Source organism: Neolamprologus brichardi, chromosome 11 (genome assembly GCF_056152115.1).
Source record: "Neolamprologus brichardi isolate AB-2024 chromosome 11, ASM5615211v1, whole genome shotgun sequence".
Lineage (NCBI taxonomy): Eukaryota > Metazoa > Chordata > Actinopteri > Cichliformes > Cichlidae > Neolamprologus > Neolamprologus brichardi.
In genome coordinates this window covers 12253281-12275441 of record NC_142114.1, presented here as the reverse complement: position 1 = coordinate 12275441, position 22161 = coordinate 12253281, and the positions used below count along the sequence as shown (strand labels likewise).

At 37.6% G+C, this 22161-nt stretch overlaps 2 protein-coding genes across 2 annotated transcripts; both read left to right on the top strand.

The window, feature by feature from the left end:
- The first annotated feature begins 277 nt into the window (after window positions 1–277).
- fpr1 (formyl peptide receptor 1) lies at window positions 278–3735 on the top strand. The gene is made up of 2 exons (XM_006794765.3): window positions 278–333; window positions 1082–3735. Exon 2 carries the CDS (start codon window positions 1093–1095, stop codon window positions 2227–2229), a length of 1137 nt encoding a protein of 378 aa, XP_006794828.3. The 5' UTR covers window positions 278–333; window positions 1082–1092; the 3' UTR covers window positions 2230–3735.
- Window positions 3736–13088: 9353 nt separating this feature from the next.
- LOC102796076 (chemerin-like receptor 1) lies at window positions 13089–14174 on the top strand. Its single transcript, XM_006794766.2, has one exon. The coding sequence runs from the start codon at window positions 13089–13091 to the stop codon at window positions 14172–14174; it is 1086 nt and encodes a 361-aa protein (XP_006794829.2).
- Window positions 14175–22161: the final 7987 nt, after the last annotated feature.

Genomic DNA, 22161 nt, shown 5'->3' with positions numbered 1-22161 from the left:
GGATTTAATGTGTGCAGGCAACACATTTAAACACACACTTAAATCTTCACTCTGTGTGGACAGATTTAATAAGTCATCACTGACAAACTGCTGGTTTAGCACTGTGCATTAGAATATGTTTCGATGCATGGAAATCAAAAGTTCGAGAAGTTAATTTAAGTTCATTGTCGGCGAGAGTTATGGTTGGAGGGCGGGACCTCAGCACCCCCCCGTCACAGATTTGACGTCACTTATTTAACGACTCCGCGATCTGAGCTCCAGCTTTTTCAAAGCCCAGTCGGAGGTAAAGGGCGGGTGTTCGACATAAGAGATCTGAGTGGGTCGCCGAGAGAGGTAGGATTGTAGTTTTTTCTGCTTTGTTATTCAGACGAAGAAAAATAAGGGGGAAAAAGTAGGAAAAGAAAATTAAATGTAAGAAATATACAGTGTTTCTCGGAAGCATCTCACATTAGAATGGTTGGGCTTTTTTTTTTTTTTTTTTGGAAAAACGTCGGGAACTGGGCTTTTTAATTGTTTTGTAGAGCCGTGAATTATATAAACATTATGCAATTAGCAAAGTATTATATGTATTAAATGTAAGTATTATTACGTATAGCCATATTTTCATACGTGGGAACTGTTTGCATGTAGTTCTCTGTGGTTAAACCTTAAATCCTCTTCCGTATTTTTCTCTCCTTTTAAAAAAAAAACCAAAAACCCAACTTACGTTCATGTGATTTTAACACAGTGGGAAATTTGCACATGCACGCTACACAAAACTTGAGGAGGTTTGAGCTTTTTTTAATTAAACTTTAAAAAGCATGCAGAAGTAAACTTTATTAAAATGCTTTTCATATTTGCTCGAATTACTTTTAGGGTGCACTAAATGGGTGGATAATGGAGTTGCCCTGTTTAGGGCATGTTGGAGTTATGTCATGTTTCGGTATGATTTGGGGGGGAATTGAAATAAAGGCAACCTTTCTTTCTTTTTATTTGACTGAACTGCTTTCTATGTTTCAATTTAAAGAGTTTTGCTTTGTTGGTCATTAGTAATCTCAGGAAAATCTAAAAAGGTTCATATTCATGTTTGTTTGTGTTGTAGGTTCAAAGACAATGATGGAGTTAATGACTGGCACCCCTTCAAATCTCTTTAATGGAACAGATGACTTTGGAAGTAATGGCTCTATGTATGATGAAACCACAGAGTATGACTACAGAAACGAGCACGCCGATTTGAGGCATTCTCTGAACACCATGTCTATTGTTGTGTACTCCCTGGCTTTTGTCCTCGGTGTGCTCGGGAATGGAGTGGTCATCTGGGTGACCGGGTTCAAGATGAAGAAAACTGTTAACACAGTTTGGTTCCTCAACCTTGCTGTGGCTGACTTCCTCTTCACTGCGTTTTTGCCCCTGAGTGTGACTTATACAGCTTTGGATTTCCACTGGCCTTTTGGCAAGTTCATGTGCAAGCTGAACACCACCATCAGCTTTCTGAACATGTTTGCCAGTGTCTACATTCTGGTGGTGATCAGTGTGGACAGATGTGTGTCTGTGGTGTGGCCCGTCTGGGCTCAGAACCACCGAAATGTACGCAAGGCATCCTATGTGAGTCTGTGTGTTTGGGTGGTGGCTTTGATTCTCAGTGCTCCATACTTCATCTTCAGGGACATCGGGCCATCGTACCACAATAAGGATATCATCAACTGCTTCAACAACTTTGCTCTTTCTGATGATGAAGACACATACGATGAGACTCAGTTGTTTCGTCATCAGGCCATGATTTTCACGCGCTTCCTACTGGGATTTGTTGTGCCCTTTACTGTCATTGTCTCCTGTTATGCTGTCATAATCCATCGTCTCAGAAGAAACCGCACACTGGCCAATCAGTCAAGTCGCCCCTTTAAGATCATCGCTGCCATTATCATCACTTTCTTTCTGTGCTGGGCTCCCTTTCACATCATGGGTCTAATTGAGATGGCAAATTACATGCCAGAATATTCAAGTGAGATATTAGATGATATCACCATAATTGGGTTACCAATAGCCACCAGTATGGCCTTTCTCAACAGCTGCCTGAATCCACTGCTGTATGTGTTCATGGGCCAAGATTTTAAAGATAAAGTCCGCAAATCCATCCTGATTGTGCTGGAGAGTGCCTTCCAGGAAGAGGTTTCTCGCTCATACACCTATACAAACTCAATGGTCACCACTCGCAGCAAAGATAAGTCATTTTCTGATGCTGAGTTATAAGGCTGTTAAAGACATGAATAAACTTTCTGAGTAGAAATAACTGTATAACAAATCACTTTTAAACAACTTTTAATCAAAAGTTCTCTTAATCAAAAGAGTTAATCTGTCATGTACAGGAGGATTTTCTCTTTATCTTCACTTTGTTGTTGTGACAGCAGAGTGTTTCTCAGCTACAGCCTCTAAGACTTTGTTTTAGTGATACTGTACAATAAGCTTGTAATTCATTTATGTGTTGAAGCATTGAGGATGGTTAAAATTGTTTCAGTGGCAACTATTTAGTATTTATAGCAACACCTATAATGAGATGCGTGTTACTTCTAAGGTGTTCACAATCTGAGTTAAATGTATCCATCTGTGGTACGTGTGGTGTTTATTAGTTTTGCTGTCACACTTTCTCAGACTCAGGGTATAAAAAAATCTGCATATTTTTGGAGAAGAGAAACTAGTTTCAGAATTGGTGTTTTGTTTGTGGTTGAATTCATGCAACACAAGCAATACCAATGTACCATCTGTAGGAAGGAAGCATCTTTTGTTCACACTCCAGTAAATTTCTTCTTCTCTGCATGAGACATAAAAGAAACCAGATTAAAAGTGCATTACCAGTTCAAGAATAGGCCTTAACGTCTGGTTTTACTGATCACCGACATAGTAATAAAGACTGTGCTTCTTGCTAGACAATACATTGTCCTGTTAATTAACCTATCAAATTTTACCCAGTAAATAAGCACCTAGAGGTGACCCTTGTTATGATTTGTCACTACATAAATACAACAGAATTTAAATTAGATGAATCTACAAAACTGATTCTGCCCAGTATAAATGCTGGAGTTTGAAATAAAAGTTTTGAACCACTGAACTAACTGATAACAATTATGATTGTAAATGACAAAACTTGCTCACAATATTGAAAACAAATGGCACCTTTAGGTACATATGAAAGTAAAATGTGTAACCCTGTAATCAAATTCTTATTTGACAGAAATCTATTCTAGTATTTATTTATTTGAGTATAATGAACAACAGATCTAATGGATACATACTGACTATAGAACCACTGGAAAGCTGATAGGGAGTGAGAGGTCAATGTCTGTGGCCTCCATAAGTATTGCTATAATTCTTCAAATATTAATTAATTCTGTTTGTAACCAAAAAGACTACAAATCTACATTTTTTAAATTTCAGAGATAAAATCAGCCTTTTGGAGGTTTACCTCAACAACTAAACTAGAAGGAACAGTTATCAGCCTTGTTTCCAGTCCTCGATCTATCAAATGAATAATCATCCAATCAGTAAAAATGTTATGAGTTTGATAAGCATGTCGTCAACATTATAAAATTTTGATTCCACTATAAGAAAAAATGTATTTTTTAATTTTTTTTTTTATCCCAAATGGCCAAATCTACTTGTCTTTAAATGTCTGTCTATGTCTGTAAGTATTGTATTATTATTGTGAATATTTCTGTCAACATTATTTGCATCAATAAAACATTTTTGGCTTTAATGCTTTCCCACTGATAATGTCGACCTACATCTCATTTCATTATCAAAACATCAATGCAGAAAACAACTTATTTCCCTCTACTGAATATTTAACCCTCTCAAGGCAGGTGTTGCTGATTTGCAACAGTTAAAAACTAACAACCTGATTACCCCACATACATATTTTCTGAGTTTTTTTTTTTACTCAGAAGTACCACTGCAGGACTTGGTTGTGCATTAGCAACAAAAAGTTTAATTTGAGCCTGAGAGGGTTAAAGGATGATTTGTGATACTGAGAAACACAGTAGTTATTAAAATAACATTATTTTGCTATACCTTTGATGAGAAGTATCGCAGCAGTGTTGAAAGATAAAGATGAGCTCATGCTGACTGATTTGTAGCTTTTAATCGAGTGATTACTGCCTTGAACCACTTTGCACAATTAAAGGCCTTAAATCAGTCAGTAGGCTCCAATCTGTTTCCCCTCTTTAGTGTGTTACAGTGAAGTTGCCAGGCAGTGGATAAAACATTGGAAATATTCCTCAGAGATTTTGATCCATATTCTCCTGAACCGGGGAAAGAAGAATCTACTCTTTTTTCCTAAGACTTCCTTCCTCTTTGGAGCTAAAAGAAGCCACCAATATACACAAGCTGTCAATGGAAAGCCCATGATGTCCTCTATTTAGTAGATCAGGCCTTAATAGGGTAGCTCAAATAGGAGATAAATGAATATTCTGTTTCTCAGGAGGACATAGACATGATTGCATCACACAGTTGCTACACATTTGTTGGTTGCACATCCATTATGTAAAACCCAAAGGTGCTCTATTGGAGCGATCTGGTGACTGTGGAGGTCATCTAATTCACTGTCATGCTTAATAAAGCTGTTTGAGATTATTTGAGCTTTTTGACTCAGACTCACAGGTAGATGGAGTAAACAAAAAACTGACTGATGACCAAAGTACAAAAAAGGAACTAAAGGAAAAAAAGAAACCGAAACCTAAACTGAGAACTAATACTAGGCAAGGGAGTGCTGGAGCTGGAAAATAAGAGGGGAAAATGAACTGACACTCTGAAAAAGACCAAGGAGAAGAAAATAACTATATACTTAAAAGGGTGATTACAGCAGTGAAGATAACAAATAGAACAGAATAGAGAATAACAGACCAGAGAAAGGAAGCAAAATTTAAGACAATGAAAAAGGAACACAACCTCCAAAATAAAACAGGAAGTGACAGAACTAAATAGGGAAACCGCAGACATGTGAATGGACTTTGCGAAGGATGAAACACTGGGAAAAGAGCTAAACTCTAAACCAACTGAGAACTAGGAGCAAACCTAATCACACTAAAGAACACATGAAGTAAATATAAACCTTTAACAAACCAGGGATCACAATGGATAAATAAAAAATAATAATAAAATAAAATAAATAATAACAAAAATATATTTAAAATATGGATCGCCAGGACTGCCATAATGAATTAATTAAATACACCATTAAATAATTAATTAAATGTGTCAATAATTAATTAAAATGGGAAATAATTAATTAAATAAATAGTTATGACACATGTAATTAATTAATTATTGACACATTTAATTAATTATTTAATGGTGTATTTAATTAATTCATTATGGCAGTCCAGGCGTTCCATATTAAAAAGAATAAATGATTAAATAAATAAAACCTCTGCCCAAAATATATACACTGGGTAAACTGACCCAGAACTGTCACAGTTAAGTCTATTTGCCCATGTGTGTTATGTTTCCCACCTATTTTCCCTTAGCCTCATTACCTGCTGTGTATTTATTGTCTAAGCCTCCCTTTGTTCTTTGTCACGTTCTACCTCAAAGCTGTGTTTTCTCTGATCCTTCCTGGATTGTTAGTTCCTTGCTCCTGCTTTTGTATTGTTTTTGTATAGTAATTCCTGCAATACAGTAATTCCTGACAGAAATTTAGATGAACAATTGGTAATCTTAAGTAACTAAAACATATGAATGCAAAAAAACCCCTCCAAATTCAGAGTCCTAACGGTTTGTACATTCCAACTTCTTGTTACATCTCCTTGTAAGATAAAATCATTTACATAGGATGTGCATCACTTATCATACCTCCTCCATGAAGCCTGCTCTGTCTTCCAGATGAATTTTGGCATCCTGTAAGATGCCAAAATGAAATAATTTTCAGGTCTTAAGAGACAGAGGAAAAATGAGACACAGAAATGAGAAACCCCAACCTTTTTCCATTCTGTAAAATGATTAATAAACTGGCTAAGAGTCAACATATCTTTATTCCAAGGTCTATATTAGATTATTGAGATCATTGGTTGTTTTACTCTTATTGAAGTTAAGAACAAGAACATAACTGACAGATTAGAACTTTCCATTAGAAGTCAACATCTTTGTTGTTGTTGTTTTCATTTTAAAAGCCTTTGGAGGTGAATGAGGGACAGTACATGGATTGAAGAGAAGGGGAGTGCAGGATGAGCAGGTGAAAGAGCAGGGAGGGATTGAGTAAAAGGAATGGTGCTTGGGAGGTGGTTCACAACAGGTAGGTGCTTTGTCATGAAGCATGATGAGTGTGTAAACAGGAATTGGTAGATTCCCGATGAGTGAGCTGGGTGACACACGAGGAACATGGAAACACATGTTAGCAAAGTGAAGATCAAAAAGAACAATTCAGAGTAGCGAATTGGTTTGATGATAAGATAAGATAACTTTTATTAGTCCCATGTGTGGGACTAATAAAGGTTATCTTATCTTATTTTATCTCAAAATGTATATTTAACAACTGTGGGTGAGTTATTGTGAAGGAACAGTTACAATAAGGGTTGTAAAGGTGTACAACCAACAAAAGCACATGTCTAAAATCATGTAAATATGTGAATTAATCACTTGTTTGTCCACTTTAACAAGTCCAATGACAGTGGGCGGCTGGAGTCACATTAAAGGGATGATATTGAAAAGATTGCTTTTATCACCTCTTGCTGCGGTTATATATTTTAAATACTTTTGTAAAATCAATCAGTTTCACATTAACATTCAAACTCTTGCCTTGCATGAGACAAACCTGGTATAGTTTACTTTTAGCATAATTCTCATAATTATGGGTAGGTTAGTGTGACAGAACTGAGAATGACTGGGTTTAGGTAAAATATACTGTTGTCCCCGAGCCTGCCAATGAGTCTTTCACATCACTGTGAGGGAATTTTGGAACACTCCTCTTTGCAGAAATGTTTGAATTTGTGCAAAACTGGAGATTTTTTGGGCACAAACAACCTGTTCGAGATATCTCAGGTTAAATAAGGTAAAGTTATGCATATCATGTAGGAGGAGTGAAAGAAGCCATTTATGTCCACTGTGAGCGACCATCTATGAACAGAGGCGGTGGTTTATAACGCCAACTGTCTGCCATCTATAATCTAGTTTTGAGATCCCTTCCCAGACGCCTTAAACCCAGTGGGAGTTTCCCCCCAAAGAGGGACGAAGGACCCCCTGATGATCCTCTACCTAATCACACAAGCCAAGGTGTGAAAACAGGTGTGGGTCACAATCAGCCGGGGTTTCGGGTGAGCTCATTGTGAAACCTGGACCCAGCCTATCATGTGATTTCCTGAGGTCAAATGGCCCAGGGTGTGAGTGGGCATTAAATCTGGGACTCTTCACCATTTGACCCTTCAAACTGAAGAAGCTTCTCGGATGAGAGGTGAAACGTCTTCAAGCAACTTAAAGAAGTCCAGTTGCTTTTCCTTCCAAATCAGGAAGTGTGCGAATGCTTTTTTCATTGCACTGTATATATCTGACCAGCAGAGGGACTCTTTACGCTTTTGCTTTACTGATATAGTGCAGCAGTCTTGAGAAGAAGACATGAGCACAGACGGGCTGATTTGCAGTTTTTGATGTAATTGCAGCAACATGCTTGGGTACAAATCAGCCAGTAAACCCCCATCTTTTTGTCACTGTAAGTGTATTCTGGTCAAGAAGTCAGGCTGCTGGTAAATAAATGGACTTTGATAAGCTATTTTATATAATAAAAGTCAGTTACTACTAGTTTTTCTTCACTCTTCCATCTTTTTTAAATGAGTTTAGTTGCTTTATGCGTCATAAAGAAAAGCACTTTTGGTCTGAGTCTCATAGAAATCAGGTGTCAAAGACTATTATTCAGTTAATAAAATGGAGATAGGCAAAGGTCAACCCTCTGACATCTAAGTCAACATCAGCGATGACCTTAACTGTAGCTCTGAATCCTAACCCCAACCTTCATGATTTATGGAAAATATATATATAATTTTTCTTCATTTTTTTCTTTCTCCACTGATTGAGAGCCGGTTAAGAAAATGGATGGACAGATTATCATGTAAATGTCCCACTCAAAGTTAAACTGCAAACTCACATAGAATCAACTCCTTTGTAGCTCCAGGGATATCAAGACAATATACTTCAAATTGAGCTGGCAGGGGAATCATTCTTGTTGATTAGAATCAGTGAATGTTTTTCTTCCACAGATTAGAAGCAAAATTCAGTACCTATTATTTATTACTTACTTTATATACCAAATGCAATAATATTCCCTTAGAAGAGAATAGCCCAGAGAGTGCGCTTCATTATTATTATTATTATTATTATTATTATTATTATTATTGTTTGTATAACTGTGTCATGTTGTCATGAAGCTGCAGTTACATTCAGTTCCAGAAAATATGCACTACTTTTACCTTTTACCTTTATTTTAAATTATTATTATATTGTCGATTTATAACTGTTTCATGCCTGACTGTTTCATGGGCGATGAACTCATGTGGTCTGGAGCTTTGGCAGAGCTTGTGTGAGCCAACAGTGTGAATTTTACACCTGATAGCCTTAATGACACTATTATTAAATCTCCTGCTAGTGAGGAGACTTTCCTTTTGGTTCTTCAAGACAAGCAGTGTAATGCTGTCCTGCTATCATGTCGGAGGGCGAGCAGCAGCTGCTCCATCTTCTTCTGGACCACTGAGCGTTTGGCTCAAAGTACTCACAGATACATTTCATATAGCACTCTATATAGATACACTTTTTTTTTCTTTTTTTAGGTTTACTGGTTAGCTTCTACATTTTTATTTCAAGGAGTATTTAGTGACATTCTCTTGCCATGAAGACATTATAGTTTTGTTTTTCATGGACTGGGAAAAGACTCAACGACTTAAAGAACATATGCGCATGTTTTAGGGTTAAGCAGAAATGAGTTGTCATACAACATCAGTAGAGGTGTTGTAACTGATGCAAAAAAAAATTCTCTGCTTCAATTCTGATCATAAGTTAAAAGGAACAGAAAATCAGATTTCACCATACTTGCTCAAAGGGTCAAATTTTGGTAATTGTTAGAGTGAGTTAAGTTTCCTTTAAATCCCAAATGCAGGGCAGATGTAAGAAGGGTGATGATGATGATGATGATGATGATGATGATGATGATGATGATGATGATGATGATGATGATGATCTGAAGCTGTTAAGAATGTACAGTCCAGAAAAAAGGTATGAGCATCTGGACACAGATGGTAAATTGCTGTCAGATAATAAATAAATTATCCTCTGTTGTTACAGATGCTGTTTCAGCTGCTATTCCTTGAGAAGTTGACATATTGGTTACATTTCCACATGGAGTTTTTTTTTTTCTTTTTTTCGTGAGAATATTGTGCAGACACAAGAAAAGGACAGCTGACCTTCAGCGTAAGAAGTAGTTTATCAAGATTGCAAAACCGGATGCTGATAAGAGACCCATACTGCATCACTGAAAAGAAACATTCTCATTTTAAATGTTGTGCAAACTTCCTGTAGATCTAGTTCTTCATAAGGGCTGACATATCATCCATTAACTGTTTCATTAATCTTCAGTGAATTCATCCACAAAATAAAAGCTTTGCTAAATTACTAAATAACATATTTGTAGAACTCCAGATACATCATATATTTTTCTATAAACCTGAAGAACTTTAAAAATCACTAATCATGAACATAAAGTATTTTTTATGTTTCTTGCAAATAAAAAGGCATAGGGACAATAAGTTAGAAAGTGCATATTTTGCTTTTATTTACCGAATTATATTATATGCTACTGATTATGGAAACAGGTTGGTTGTCCTCAGAATATTTCATGACTTGATACTCACCAAACCCAAGGTTGCAACAGAAAGATAATGGTGTTAAATAGCAAAACAGCCAGCTGTTAGCCGTGTTACACTGTGGCCGTCTCACAAGAATATATATGTTCTAATATTACATGTCTTTTGCTTTTAGAAAGATAATGCTGTATTCTTGATGCAATATGTTGCAGTCCAAATTTTGCAATTTGCATGAGGGCATTGCAAACCCTCATGCTCCCAACCATCATACAATGCTCTCTCATGTTTTAACTTTTACAAACTTCCTGTGGATTTGCATGTTTATCAGCAACGACATACACCCCACACGAGTCTCAGCTAAGCTGTCAGAGTTGGATCAGACATTCTTCTGCAGAGGATTCATTAACAGCCAACAAGACAGCTTCACAAGGTATTTACTTCATTTTTCACCAAGCATGAAAGATTTCCCAGGAATATTGCTCTAAATATGTATATGTGCATAAAAAAACAGGAAATTCATTTTCTTACACTGTCACATGATGTAAAAACACAGGAATTTCACAGGACTAGTGCTAGTTTTCAAGAACAGGGGTGATGTGCAAAGCTGTATCTAAACTACAGAGGGATAAAGTTGTTGCCATACCATGAGGATATGTGAAAGAGTTGCTGAAGTCAGGTTAAGAAGGGAGGCGATGTTTGATAAGCAGCATTATGGCTTCATGCCAAGAAAGAGCAGTGCAGATGTAATGTTTGCCTTGAGAATGTAGATGCAAAGTATAAAGAAGGTCAGAATTCATACAGGAGCAACAGAGAAGTATGTGATGGTGGTGCTGGACATGTATGAGAACAGCGAGACAGTAGGAGTGGCAGCTGGATCCAAGGTGAGGGTGGGATTACATCAGAGATCGGCTCTGAGCCCCTTCTTGTTTGCAACATTAGGTTGACAGATGAGGTCAGCAAGGAGTCTTTGTGGACTATGATGATGACTATGATGACATTGTGTTCTTTAGTGAGAGGACTGAGCAGGTGGAAGAGAACCTGAAGAGGTGACGGTATTCACAGAGTAGCAGGGAAATCTAGAGAAATTTTGTTAGCGTGGCTTGTGAGTGACATGGGATTCAGATGGGGTGGCAAAAACAATACCATTTTGAGTACATAAATTAGAAATGAGTCCTTCAGAGGAACACCTCAGGTGAACATTAGAGGCAAGACTGTGATGGTTTTGACATGTGCAGAGGGATAATGGATATATATTGGACAAAGGAAGTGTAAGATGGGGAAAAAAACAAAATCTTAGTCAAAGTTCCTAGATGTACTGTATGTCTTATAACATGAACATGCAGAAGGTTTGTGTGACTGAGGATTATGCTCAGCATCCCACATAGTAAAATTGGTATGGCCCAGATCTGACCCACACAATGTACTTACACATGGCCCACATACCACAAAGAATGACGGCCCTTTGGTGGCCCAGATCTGGTTTGCCAGAGGTGGCCCACACATGGGCCAGCACAAGGCCAGTTGCAGACACACTGCTGGCCCTGTGCTGGCCCAGAACAGTTTCAGCTCTGGCCCCAGATGTCAGCCTAATGTGTACCTTAATCAAGCCATGTAATAACAACATGTGCCAGAACATGCAACACGCGTTACTATTTGTCAACAAACAGATGGTTGAAGCTGTCTTCAGCTTACCACATCATATATCAGTTGCACGGAAGTAGCTGTAAGTAATCTAGGTGCTGCAGCTTTAAGCAGCTGCGCGCGCTCCTGCGGGCGGCAATCACTTTCTGGCAGACGATCACTTTTTGGCACAACACCTGTTGCTAGGGGGCAAAACAATCAAATGAGTGCTGCTGTTTGACTGAGAAAGAATAAAGTATTGGCAAGCCAATCACATGACCACTTCAAGATGACAAAGCAGCGAGGTGATATATACCAGTTTTTAAATTGTGTTGATAGGCCACATAAAACCACAGTCATGATAAACAATATATATGCTTATTTTTTTCCTGAATACTTTCGCCACGTTTACTGTCTAAGGACAGTGCTAGCAAGCACTCTCTGCTTATGACCAAAAATGTAAAAAAACAAGACAAAAACAGCCCTTTGTGTTGGTGGGAAAATGTACCATGTCGACCAATCAAAAATGATATGGCAACATGACATTTGGTTGTTTAGGAAGAGGGGGAAGTTTTAGGAGTGAGAGAGAGAGAGAGAGAGCAGGAAAAAAGAGAGAGTTTTGAGATGTGAGAGATTTGTGACCTTTAGCGTGTTTGGAGTGTGTAGCCAGTGTGTAATCAGTGTGTTGTCTTGTGTAGTGTTGTGGGTAGTTTTGTGTTGTGTGTCAGAACAATGAGGCGACTGCTGTCTCCAGATAGAAACCAGCAGTGATACACCTGCTGTCAGACCTGCAGGTATCAGGCTGTGATGTTCTCCTTTATAGTGGACAGAAATATTTGGAGTGGCACAAATAATTTGTGTGGCATCTTACTGAATGCAGAACACCTGATTGTTATGTAAATAGTTTGAAATGGTTATTTACAGTAAAAAATATAACTTTTCCTACTCGGATTTTATGCTTTTTGTCTCAATTTAGATCAATTGTGTTAATACAGTATGTCAAAATGAAAACATAACTGTAAATTCAGACACGTGAGGTTGTGCTGAAAAGGATGATACCAAACAAGGCAAAGTAAAGAGTTTTTAAAGGTGAAATGTAGAGGAAACATCAAAAGTAGTTAAAAATGGCCAATTATACCCTGGACCCCACTTCTTTTTTTTTAAAGTAATGCAATAGTTACTTTTCAAGTGAATAATTTCTTTTAGAATTTTGTAACTCAGTTACTAACTCGGTTACTTTTTTGAAAAAGTAACTAGTAACTATAATTAATTACTTTTTCAAAGTAACTTACCCAACACTGCTGCTATGTGGGATAGTGTCACATGAAGGCAAATGATCCACTCTGGTGACCCTTAAAGAGTGCAGCAGAGAAAAGAGAGAAAAACTAAAAAAAACTAAATCACACTTTACAACTTTACTTACAACACTTGATTACAGAAAAGGTGTGCTTTTTTGAGGATTTCAAATTTTGAGATAATGTCCTTTCATGTTTGTCTAATTGTCTGGGAGCTATGCTGACATACTGCCTTAGACTGAATGTCACCATAGTTCAGTTTCAGTTTCCTATTAACTTTGACTGGGAGCTGAACTTTTTACTTGACTTTACTTTACTTTACTTATTGTTTTTCTTTGCAGGTCTAAAGTCAGTGAGGAAGATGACCACTAACTCTTTCAATCCAATCAATACAACTGCTGCACCTAATGGAAATGGCTCCGAGAATAGTGACAGTAATGGTGGGCTTAACATCATGTCTCTCATAATTTATTCCCTGGCTTTTGTCCTCGGTGTGCTCGGGAATGGAGTGGTCATCTGGGTGACCGGGTTCAAGATGAAGAAAACTGTTAACACAGTTTGGTACCTCAACCTTGCTGTGGCTGACTTCATCTTCACTGCGTTTTTGCCCCTGAGTGTGACTTACACAGCTTTGGATTTCCACTGGCCTTTTGGCAAGTTCATGTGCAAGCTGAACACCACCATCAGCTTTCTGAACATGTTTGCCAGTGTCTACATTCTGGTGGTGATCAGTGTGGACAGATGTGTGTCTGTGGTGTGGCCCGTCTGGGCTCAGAACCACCGAAATGTACGCAGAGCATCCTATGTGAGTCTGTGTGTTTGGGTGATGGCTTTGATTCTCAGTGCTCCATACTTCATCTTCAGGGACACTGAACAAGGCTCTAACAACATGATTTGCTTCAACAACTATGCTCTTTCTGATGACTATGAAACACCATCGGTGAAAAAGTTAAGGGAATTTCGTCATCAGGCCATGACTATCACACGCGTCCTCCTAGGATTTGCTGTGCCCTTCACTTTCATTGTCTTGTGTTATGCTGTTATAATCCATCGTCTCAGAAGAAACCGCACACTGGCCAATCAGTCAAGTCGCCCCTTTAAGATCATCGCTGCCATTATCATCACTTTCTTTCTGTGCTGGGCTCCCTTTCACATCATGGGTCTAATTGAGATGGCATATCACATGCCAGAATATTCAAGTGAGATATTAGATGATATCGTCACAATTGGGTTACCAATAGCCACCAGTCTGGCCTTTCTCAACAGCTGCTTGAATCCACCGCTGTATGTGTTCATGGGCCAAGATTTTAAAGATAAAGTCCGCAAATCCATCCTGATTGTGCTGGAGAGTGCCTTCCAGGAAGAGGAGACACGCAATTACACTTACACAAAGTCAGTGGACACCAGTCAGAACCAAGAGAGTTCAGATTTGAATACTGAGGTATAAGAAACAAAATAATTAAGCTGTAAAGCATATGTCAAATTGCTTATGGGCTTTTTACTACCTTAAGTATGATTCAGATATGTGACTGATGCAGTTGTGCTATGCAGACTTGCTGTTGGTTTCTTTGATTCACAGCTGTGCATTCAGGCTGCTTGTTTTTGAAATTCAATGGAATTGTAAAATTCCTTTTTCACTATTTGTTATCATTATTATATCCTTACGCTCATCTGCTTTGTATAATATTTTTCTAAAATTTTAACAAAATGAACTCTTTGTAAACGCTTCTATGTCTATGTAAAGAATATAATACATATGTACTTTTCCACTTTTTCACTTCTTCTCAGCTATGGTGGCATCAATAAAAGATGGCAATGATGATCATTCTTTCATACCATCATTTAAATTTTGAGAGTATATTTGGACTTAACTGTTTCTCCACTTATACATCCTATAATCACCACATGTGGGCTCAAACTATATATATATATTGTATTGTATTGTATATCTATAAATAAATCCTCATATGTGTATCAATTAATCCAACATCTAATAAGAAGCATCTAATGACAGCAGCTTATCACTATTCAAAAACAAGTAACAGAAAACACTGATTATTATAACATCAACCAGTAGAGGGAGCTGTTTGCATACTAAAACGTCATTGCACCGCCACGCATGATTGAGTTGCAACTTCTAATAACTAAATTAAGAAAATCAGACAAAATGCGCTTTGTTTCTCTTATGTGTTGACTAGACAGGAAGTGCATGGTTAAATCTGCCATTTATAAGCATAATCATTTTTGGTGCACTTCTTATGCCAAAGCTATTTATTAAAAGTAGGCAAACAAGTGAAATAAAGGGTGAATTAAGACAATACAGTGTTTATAAGATGACATGTAATTATCCTGTGTAAATAAATAAACAAACACACAACACAAACAAATATATAAAATTCATGAAACATGCATTTTGAACAGTTTTGTTTTCAGCACAGTTTTGTGTTCAGCCACACAGTTGCACCTGAAAGCAAATACAAATGCATATTCTCAAAGACATTTATTCAGATTAAGATAAAATCTAGTCAAATAAACATAAATATAAATGGAATAAAATGAACTTTGAATATATTGAATAAAACTCAAGTACATGGAATGAACCTTGAATATATTGATTCACTTTGTAGTAACTATAAATACTATATTTGTATTATAATTTGCCTCTAGATAAATTTTTGATAACTTTGAACATTTCAAATGTTTAATTAACCTCATAACTTGACATTATTACTTATTCAATTCAATTCAATTCAATTCAATTCAATTTTATTTATATAGCGCCAAATCACAACAAATGTCGCCTCAAGGCGCTTCATAGATACAGAGAAAAGCCCAACAATCATATGACCCCCTATGAGCAAGCACTTTGGCGACAGTGGGAAGGAAAAACTCCCTTTTAACAGGAAGAAACCTCCGGCAGAACCAGGCTCAGGGAGGGGCGGCCATCTGCTGCGACCGGTTGGGGTGAGAGAAGGAAGACAGGATAAAAGACATGCTGTGGAAGAGAGTCAGAGATTAATAACAGATATGATTCAATACAGAGAGGTCTATTAACACATAGTGAGTGAGAAAGGTGACTGGAAAGGAAAAACTCAATGCATCATGGGAATCCCCCGGCAGCCTACATCTATTGCAGCATAACTAAGGGAGGATTCAGGGTCACCTGGTCCAGCCCTAACTATATGCTTTAGCAAAAAGGAAAGTTTTAAGCCTAATCTTAAAAGTAGAGATAGTGTCTGTCTCCCGAATCCAAACTGGAAGCTGGTTCCACAGAAGAGGGGCCTGAAAACTGAAGGCTCTCCCTCCCATTCTACTTTTAAATACTCTAGGAACAACAAGTAGGCCTGCAGAGTGGGAGCGAAGTGCTCTAATAGGGTAATATGGTACTACAAGGTCATTAAGATAAGATGGGGCCTGATTATTTAAGACCTTGTATGTGAGGAGCAGGATTTTGAATTCAATTCTGGATTTAACAGGAAGCCAATGAAGGGAAGCCAAAACAGGAGAAATATGCTCTCTCTTTCTAGTCCCTGTCAGTACTCTTGCTGCAGCATTTTGGATTAACTGAAGGCTTTTCAGTGAGTTTTTTGGACATCCTGATAATAATGAATTGCAGTAGTCCAGCCTGGAAGTAATAAATGCATGAACTAGTTTTTCAGCATCACTCTGAGACAGGATATTTCTAATTTTAGAGATGTTGCGCAAATGGAAGAACGCAGTCTTACATATTTGTTTAATATGTGCGTTGAAGGACATATCCTGGTCAAAAATGACTCCAAGGTTCCTCACAGTGTTACTGGAGGCCAAGGTAATGCCATCCAGAGTAAGAATCTGGTTAGATACCATATTTCTAAGCTTTTCAGCGCCGAGTACAATGACCTCAGTTTTATCTGAGTTAAGAAGCAGAAAGTTAGCGGCCATCCAAGTCTTTATGTCTTTAAGACATTCCTGCAGTTTAACTAATTGGTGTGTGTTATCTGGCTTTATGGACAGATAGAGCTGGGTGTCATCTGCATAGCAGTGAAAATGTATGCTATGTCTTCTAATGATGCTGCCTAGGGGAAGCATGTATAATGTAAACAGAATTGGTCCTAGCACTGAACCCTGTGGAACTCCATAATTAACCTCTTATCTTATTCACTTTTAGTTATTTATTTTTACTCATTACTACTGTAATTTTTGTAATTTGGCATAGTTTAGTGCCTTAATCCGGATCACTATTCGTGTTGTTTTAGCACTGGGGGCTCATGTCCACAAAATTCATTTTCTTCGTAACTTCAACTGTATTTGACATCAAGTAATTATTTGGGGGTAATTAATTGAGTATAACCAAACTATAACTGACTTTGGCAAGAAAATGATGGAGACCAACAATAACTCAAACCATTAACTCTTGTATTAACACCAGTACAACCACTAGTGAAATTAGAAAGTCTTTCATTGCTGTGTCTAACATTTTTCACTTCCTGATATTTCTCTTTGGTGTGCTCAGGAATGGTACTGGTTATCTGGACAACTGGATTCAAGATAAGGAAAACAGTAAACACATTTTGGTACCTCAACCTTGCTGTGGCCAACTTCATTTACTTTGTAGCATTTATACCCCTTAATTTAATAAATCTTGCTTTAGACTTCCACTGGCCTTTTGGCAAACTCATGTGTAAGCGCAACACCATGGTACTTATTCTGAACATGTTTGATAGTGTCTCCATTGTGGTGGTGATTAAAAAATGTATGTAAGGGTTGTGACTCTGGGTGTTTGGGGGGTGGCTTTGATGATCGGCTTTCCATATTCCATCATCATGGACACAGAGCAAGTGTGTAAGAAAGAAAGCAAAACTCTCTGCTTAGAATAGAATAGAATAATCCTTTAATTGTTCCACAAGGGGGAAATTTGGTTGTAGTGCGAATTGGTTAATTAACTAACTTATTGCAGTTACAGCATTGATGTAAACATCTATGTTTGTTGGGAGCAGTTCAGATTGTACAGTCTGACAGCTGCAGGGAGGAAGGACCTGCAGAAACGCTCCTTCATGCATCTAGGATGCAGCAGTCTGTCACTGAAGGAGCTCTGCAGTTCAGCAACATCTACATGCATGGGGTGGGAGACTCTGTCCATCAGAGATGTTATTTTGGCCAGAGTCCTTCTGTCTCCCACCACCTGTACTGGGTCCAGGGTGCATCCCAGAACAGAGCTGGCCTTCCTGATGAGTTTAACCAACCTCTTCCTCTCAGCTGCCGATAAACTGCTGCTCCAACATACAACACTGTAAAAAATGACAGATGCCACCACAGAGTCATAGAAGGTCTTTAAAAGCGCTCCCTGGACTCTAAATGACCTCAGCCTCAGCAGGTAGAGTCTGCTCTGACCCTTCCTGTAAAGAGCATCAGTGTTTAAACAGCTACGCTATTTCTGATGACTATAATGCAGAATCTCCCAATATACAGAGACAATTTCATCATCCACCGATTATCATCGCCCGCTTCCTTGTGCTTTTTGCAGTCCCATCCACTGTCATTGTCTCCTCTTATGTTGTCACAATCAAAACTCATCTCAAAAGAAACCACTGGCCACCCAGTTGAGTCGTTCCTTCAAGACCATTGCTGTTATCATCAGCTTTTTTTCTGTGCTGGGCTCCTATTCATATTATGGATCAAATTGTGATAGCTAAAAAAATGGATACTTCAAATTGTATCATTGGCATCCCTTTGGCCACCAATATGGCCTTTCTCAACAGCTGCCTGAATCCACTGCTGCATGTGTTTATGGAATAAATCTGAAAATCCATTATAAATGTATTCGAAACTGTCCTCCAGGAGGAGGAGAAACACTCTCACACTTACAATAAGTCAGTAAACACAAATACAACTCAGTTTTAAATGCTAATGTTCAAGGCTTGCAATGACTTAAAGAAACAAAGAAACAAAAGAAACATTACTCCAGAGGAAATCTTTCTAAACCTGATTGTTTGAATTGTATAAAAATATAACTGTTCTTATAATGTTAATTAGATGGCAGTAGCTAAAGTTGTTCATGTCTCTTTAACTCACAGTTGCAGTTTGTGCTATGTTTGTACGATTATGGAACTAAAAGTGGTTGTAAAATGCCACTTTCTGGAAAATAGAATGAGTCAGTAATTTCAAAATAAGTATTACATTTGTTTCTGGTCGACTTTGTGTAACACAACACTTGGACATGTGACTTGTCCCACAAATGCCATATTAGGTAAGAGAGGTGGGCATTTAAACTATTAACTATATAATAAAGATAACACATTCAGTCAATATATTTATTATGACCGGAATACCACTGAGTCCCTTGTAAGACCATCATGTGAATTTTCATATTTTTTCTTACTTATTTAGCATAACAGCAGTCTGGCATATTCCCTGTTAATATATGACATAAGAGTTATGGTTGTTGTGTTTTATTGTGTTTAACATTTGCAGCTTTGTATAATTATTTATTCTTTATTTTTACATATTATTATATACTCTATAACTTAAATTCAATTGCACTCTTCTCACCTTAGTCTTTTCCACCATTGTTAATTGTGACATTTCCCTCTTTTGCCTAAAATGCCATTTCGTTTTAGTCTTAATTTAGGCATCATAAAAAAAGAGAGAGAGAAAATATTTTGCATATTTGCTTGCATATGTTAGTATTTAGTTTTACTAAATATATATCTATTTTTAGTTTTGTTCAGTATCTGATCCCATCTTTTATGATCACAACAACATTTAAGACTTTGTTTCCTGTTTTAGATGTTTATCAGGCATTCAGTATCATAATCATTTATGTTTGTTTATATTTTCTTTTTTCATTAGAGAGTACTGAAAACAAACTGGCTTGGCTCCATCACGATAAGGGTCTATGCCCTGCAGCCTTTGCTTGTGTTTCTGTTATCTTTTCTTTCTGTCTGGGAACTACAGATAAAAAATTGGCTCATAGCTAAATCTGGTACATTTAAAGCAATGATTATTGAAGTGCATTGTCCCTGTTACAAATAAAGAATTATGGTTATAAAGTCTATATAGTCTCCACTTCTATCACATCTTGAATGTTTGATTTGTAATCAGAAAAAATATTATAGAAGGGGTGTGACGTCAGACTGCAAAATCTGCTGGAAGCCTCATGTTAGAAATCTAAAAACAAAAATAGCAAAGAGCATCCCAGTGTTGGGGAAAACAAGGCACATTCTGAACCAGTAATCATTGGATATTTAAAACTGTTCAATGGTTTGATCTCACTTAAATTGTGTTGAGTGTTTAAACAAGAGAGAAAGGTGTGAAAATGTTCGTGCCTGAGTATAAAGTGTATAAAGTGTCTAGTGAGGGGTTTTACAGCCTCAAAACATCTATAAGAAATGTAAAAAATAAAGTTGGCTACTTCATGGATTTCACTTATCACGGGTTATTTTTAGAACATAACTCCCACGATAAACGAAGAACCATTGTACGTCCATCTAAGACATACCTAAGATAGTATATATAGAGTCCCGATCAAAAGTTTAAGAGTACTTGAAAAATAAAAAATCATATTTTGCACAGTTGGATCTTAACAAGGTTCGACCTTCAATATGCAACAAGACGAAATGGGAGTGAGACAAAACATTATTTTGAACATGCAATTTACTGAAAACAACACTTAAAATGAAACAGGTTGTTTTACAGCTGATCAACTGTTTTACAGCCTTTAAAAAGCCAAATCTGTGCAAAAACATGGATTCATTGTCATTTTCTGTCAGGTAGTCACATTGTCATGACATTCTGATGGCAAAGGCAAAAAAAAAAATTCCCTTTTTGAACGCGGTCGGGTTGTTGAACTGAATAATCAGGGTCTCTCGCAGCGCACCATTGCTGCTAAGGTGGGATGCAAGTGAGAGTGAGACAGTCATTTGGAATTTCTTAAATAATCCTGCAGGTTATGGAACAAAAACGGCAAGTGGAAGACCTGAAGAAATTTCACCAGCACTGAGTCTGAGGATCCAACTGGCTGTCCGTCAAGACACTGAACGACTGAACAAATTAAGACCATTACTGGTGCCGACTGCAGCCCCACAACCATCAAAAACAAAAAACGTCTTCAAAGGCATCGTCTCCTTGAACGCCACCGAACTGACTGTTTGGTCTTTGCCAGAAAGCACCAAACATGGGACACTGAGAGGTGGAAGAAAGTTTTATTCTCTGATGAGAAAAAATGTAACCTTGATGGTCCTGATGGTTTCCAGTGTTACTGGGATGACAAGTAGATCCCACCTGAGATGTTTTCTATGTGCCACAGTGGAGGGGATGCCATAATGGTCTGGGGTGCTTTTTCTTTCAGTGGAACAATGGAGCTTGACGAGGGGAGGTGCAGGAGCGTCAAATGGCCGCTGGCTATGTCCAGATATTGCAGAGAGAGTGCCTCATGACTCAGGGCCCTCGTCTGTGTGGTAATGACTGGGTTTTTCAACAGATCAACGCTATATTACACAATGCCTGCAGGAGAAGGGACTTCTTCCAGGAGAATAAGATTACTCTTTTGGACTATACTGTGTGTTCCCCTGATCTAAATCCAACTGAGAACCTTTGGGGATGGATGACAAGGGAAGTTTAAAAAAAATGGACAACAGTTCCAGACAGTAGATGCCCTTTGTGCGGCCGTCTTCACCACTTGGTGAAATGTTCCCACTTACTTCATGGAAATGCTTGCATCAAGCATGCCGCAACAAAGTTTTTAAGTGATCAATAATAACGGTGGAGCTACTCATTACTAAGTTCATGTTTGGAACTTTGATTTCTGCTTTGGGGGGGTTTACAGGTTTTTTTTGAGGGTGTGGTCCTAAACTTTTGAAAAGCCTGTTTCAGTTCAAGTGTTGTTTTCAATAAAGTGCATGCTCAAAAATGTTTTTTGTTTCACTCCCATTTCTTTTAATTTTTTTGCTTACCATCATTAAATTAGTATGGCCAGAGTATTTTATGACTTAACTGCCTATGCACATATAATGTAAATTTCATAATCACTACATGAGTGCACAAAACAACCATCTTTTTTGTTATTCTGCATTTACAAATGAAGTGTCAAATGTGTATTAATTGATCCCATATGTAATACATCTAACACAAGAAGATGATTATCAAATAGCCAATAACAGAACACATGTCAATAATACAAAACACAGCAGCACATGACTAAGTTGCAACAGTCAGTGTCCTCTGACATTTGCCCTCTCTTACAATTACAATTACACAGGCAAGGGTGAAATCATTTGTCATTTCTGAAGCATAAGTACTTTTGGCAGATTTCCAAAACCAAATATTATCAAGAGTAAGTAAACAAATGAAACAAGATTTATAGTGTTTATAAGATGAAATGTTCTTAGCCTGTGGGCAAAATAAGCGCACACACATTATTGCTGTCAGATTAGGTAAAAAGCAGCAGGAATACTTCA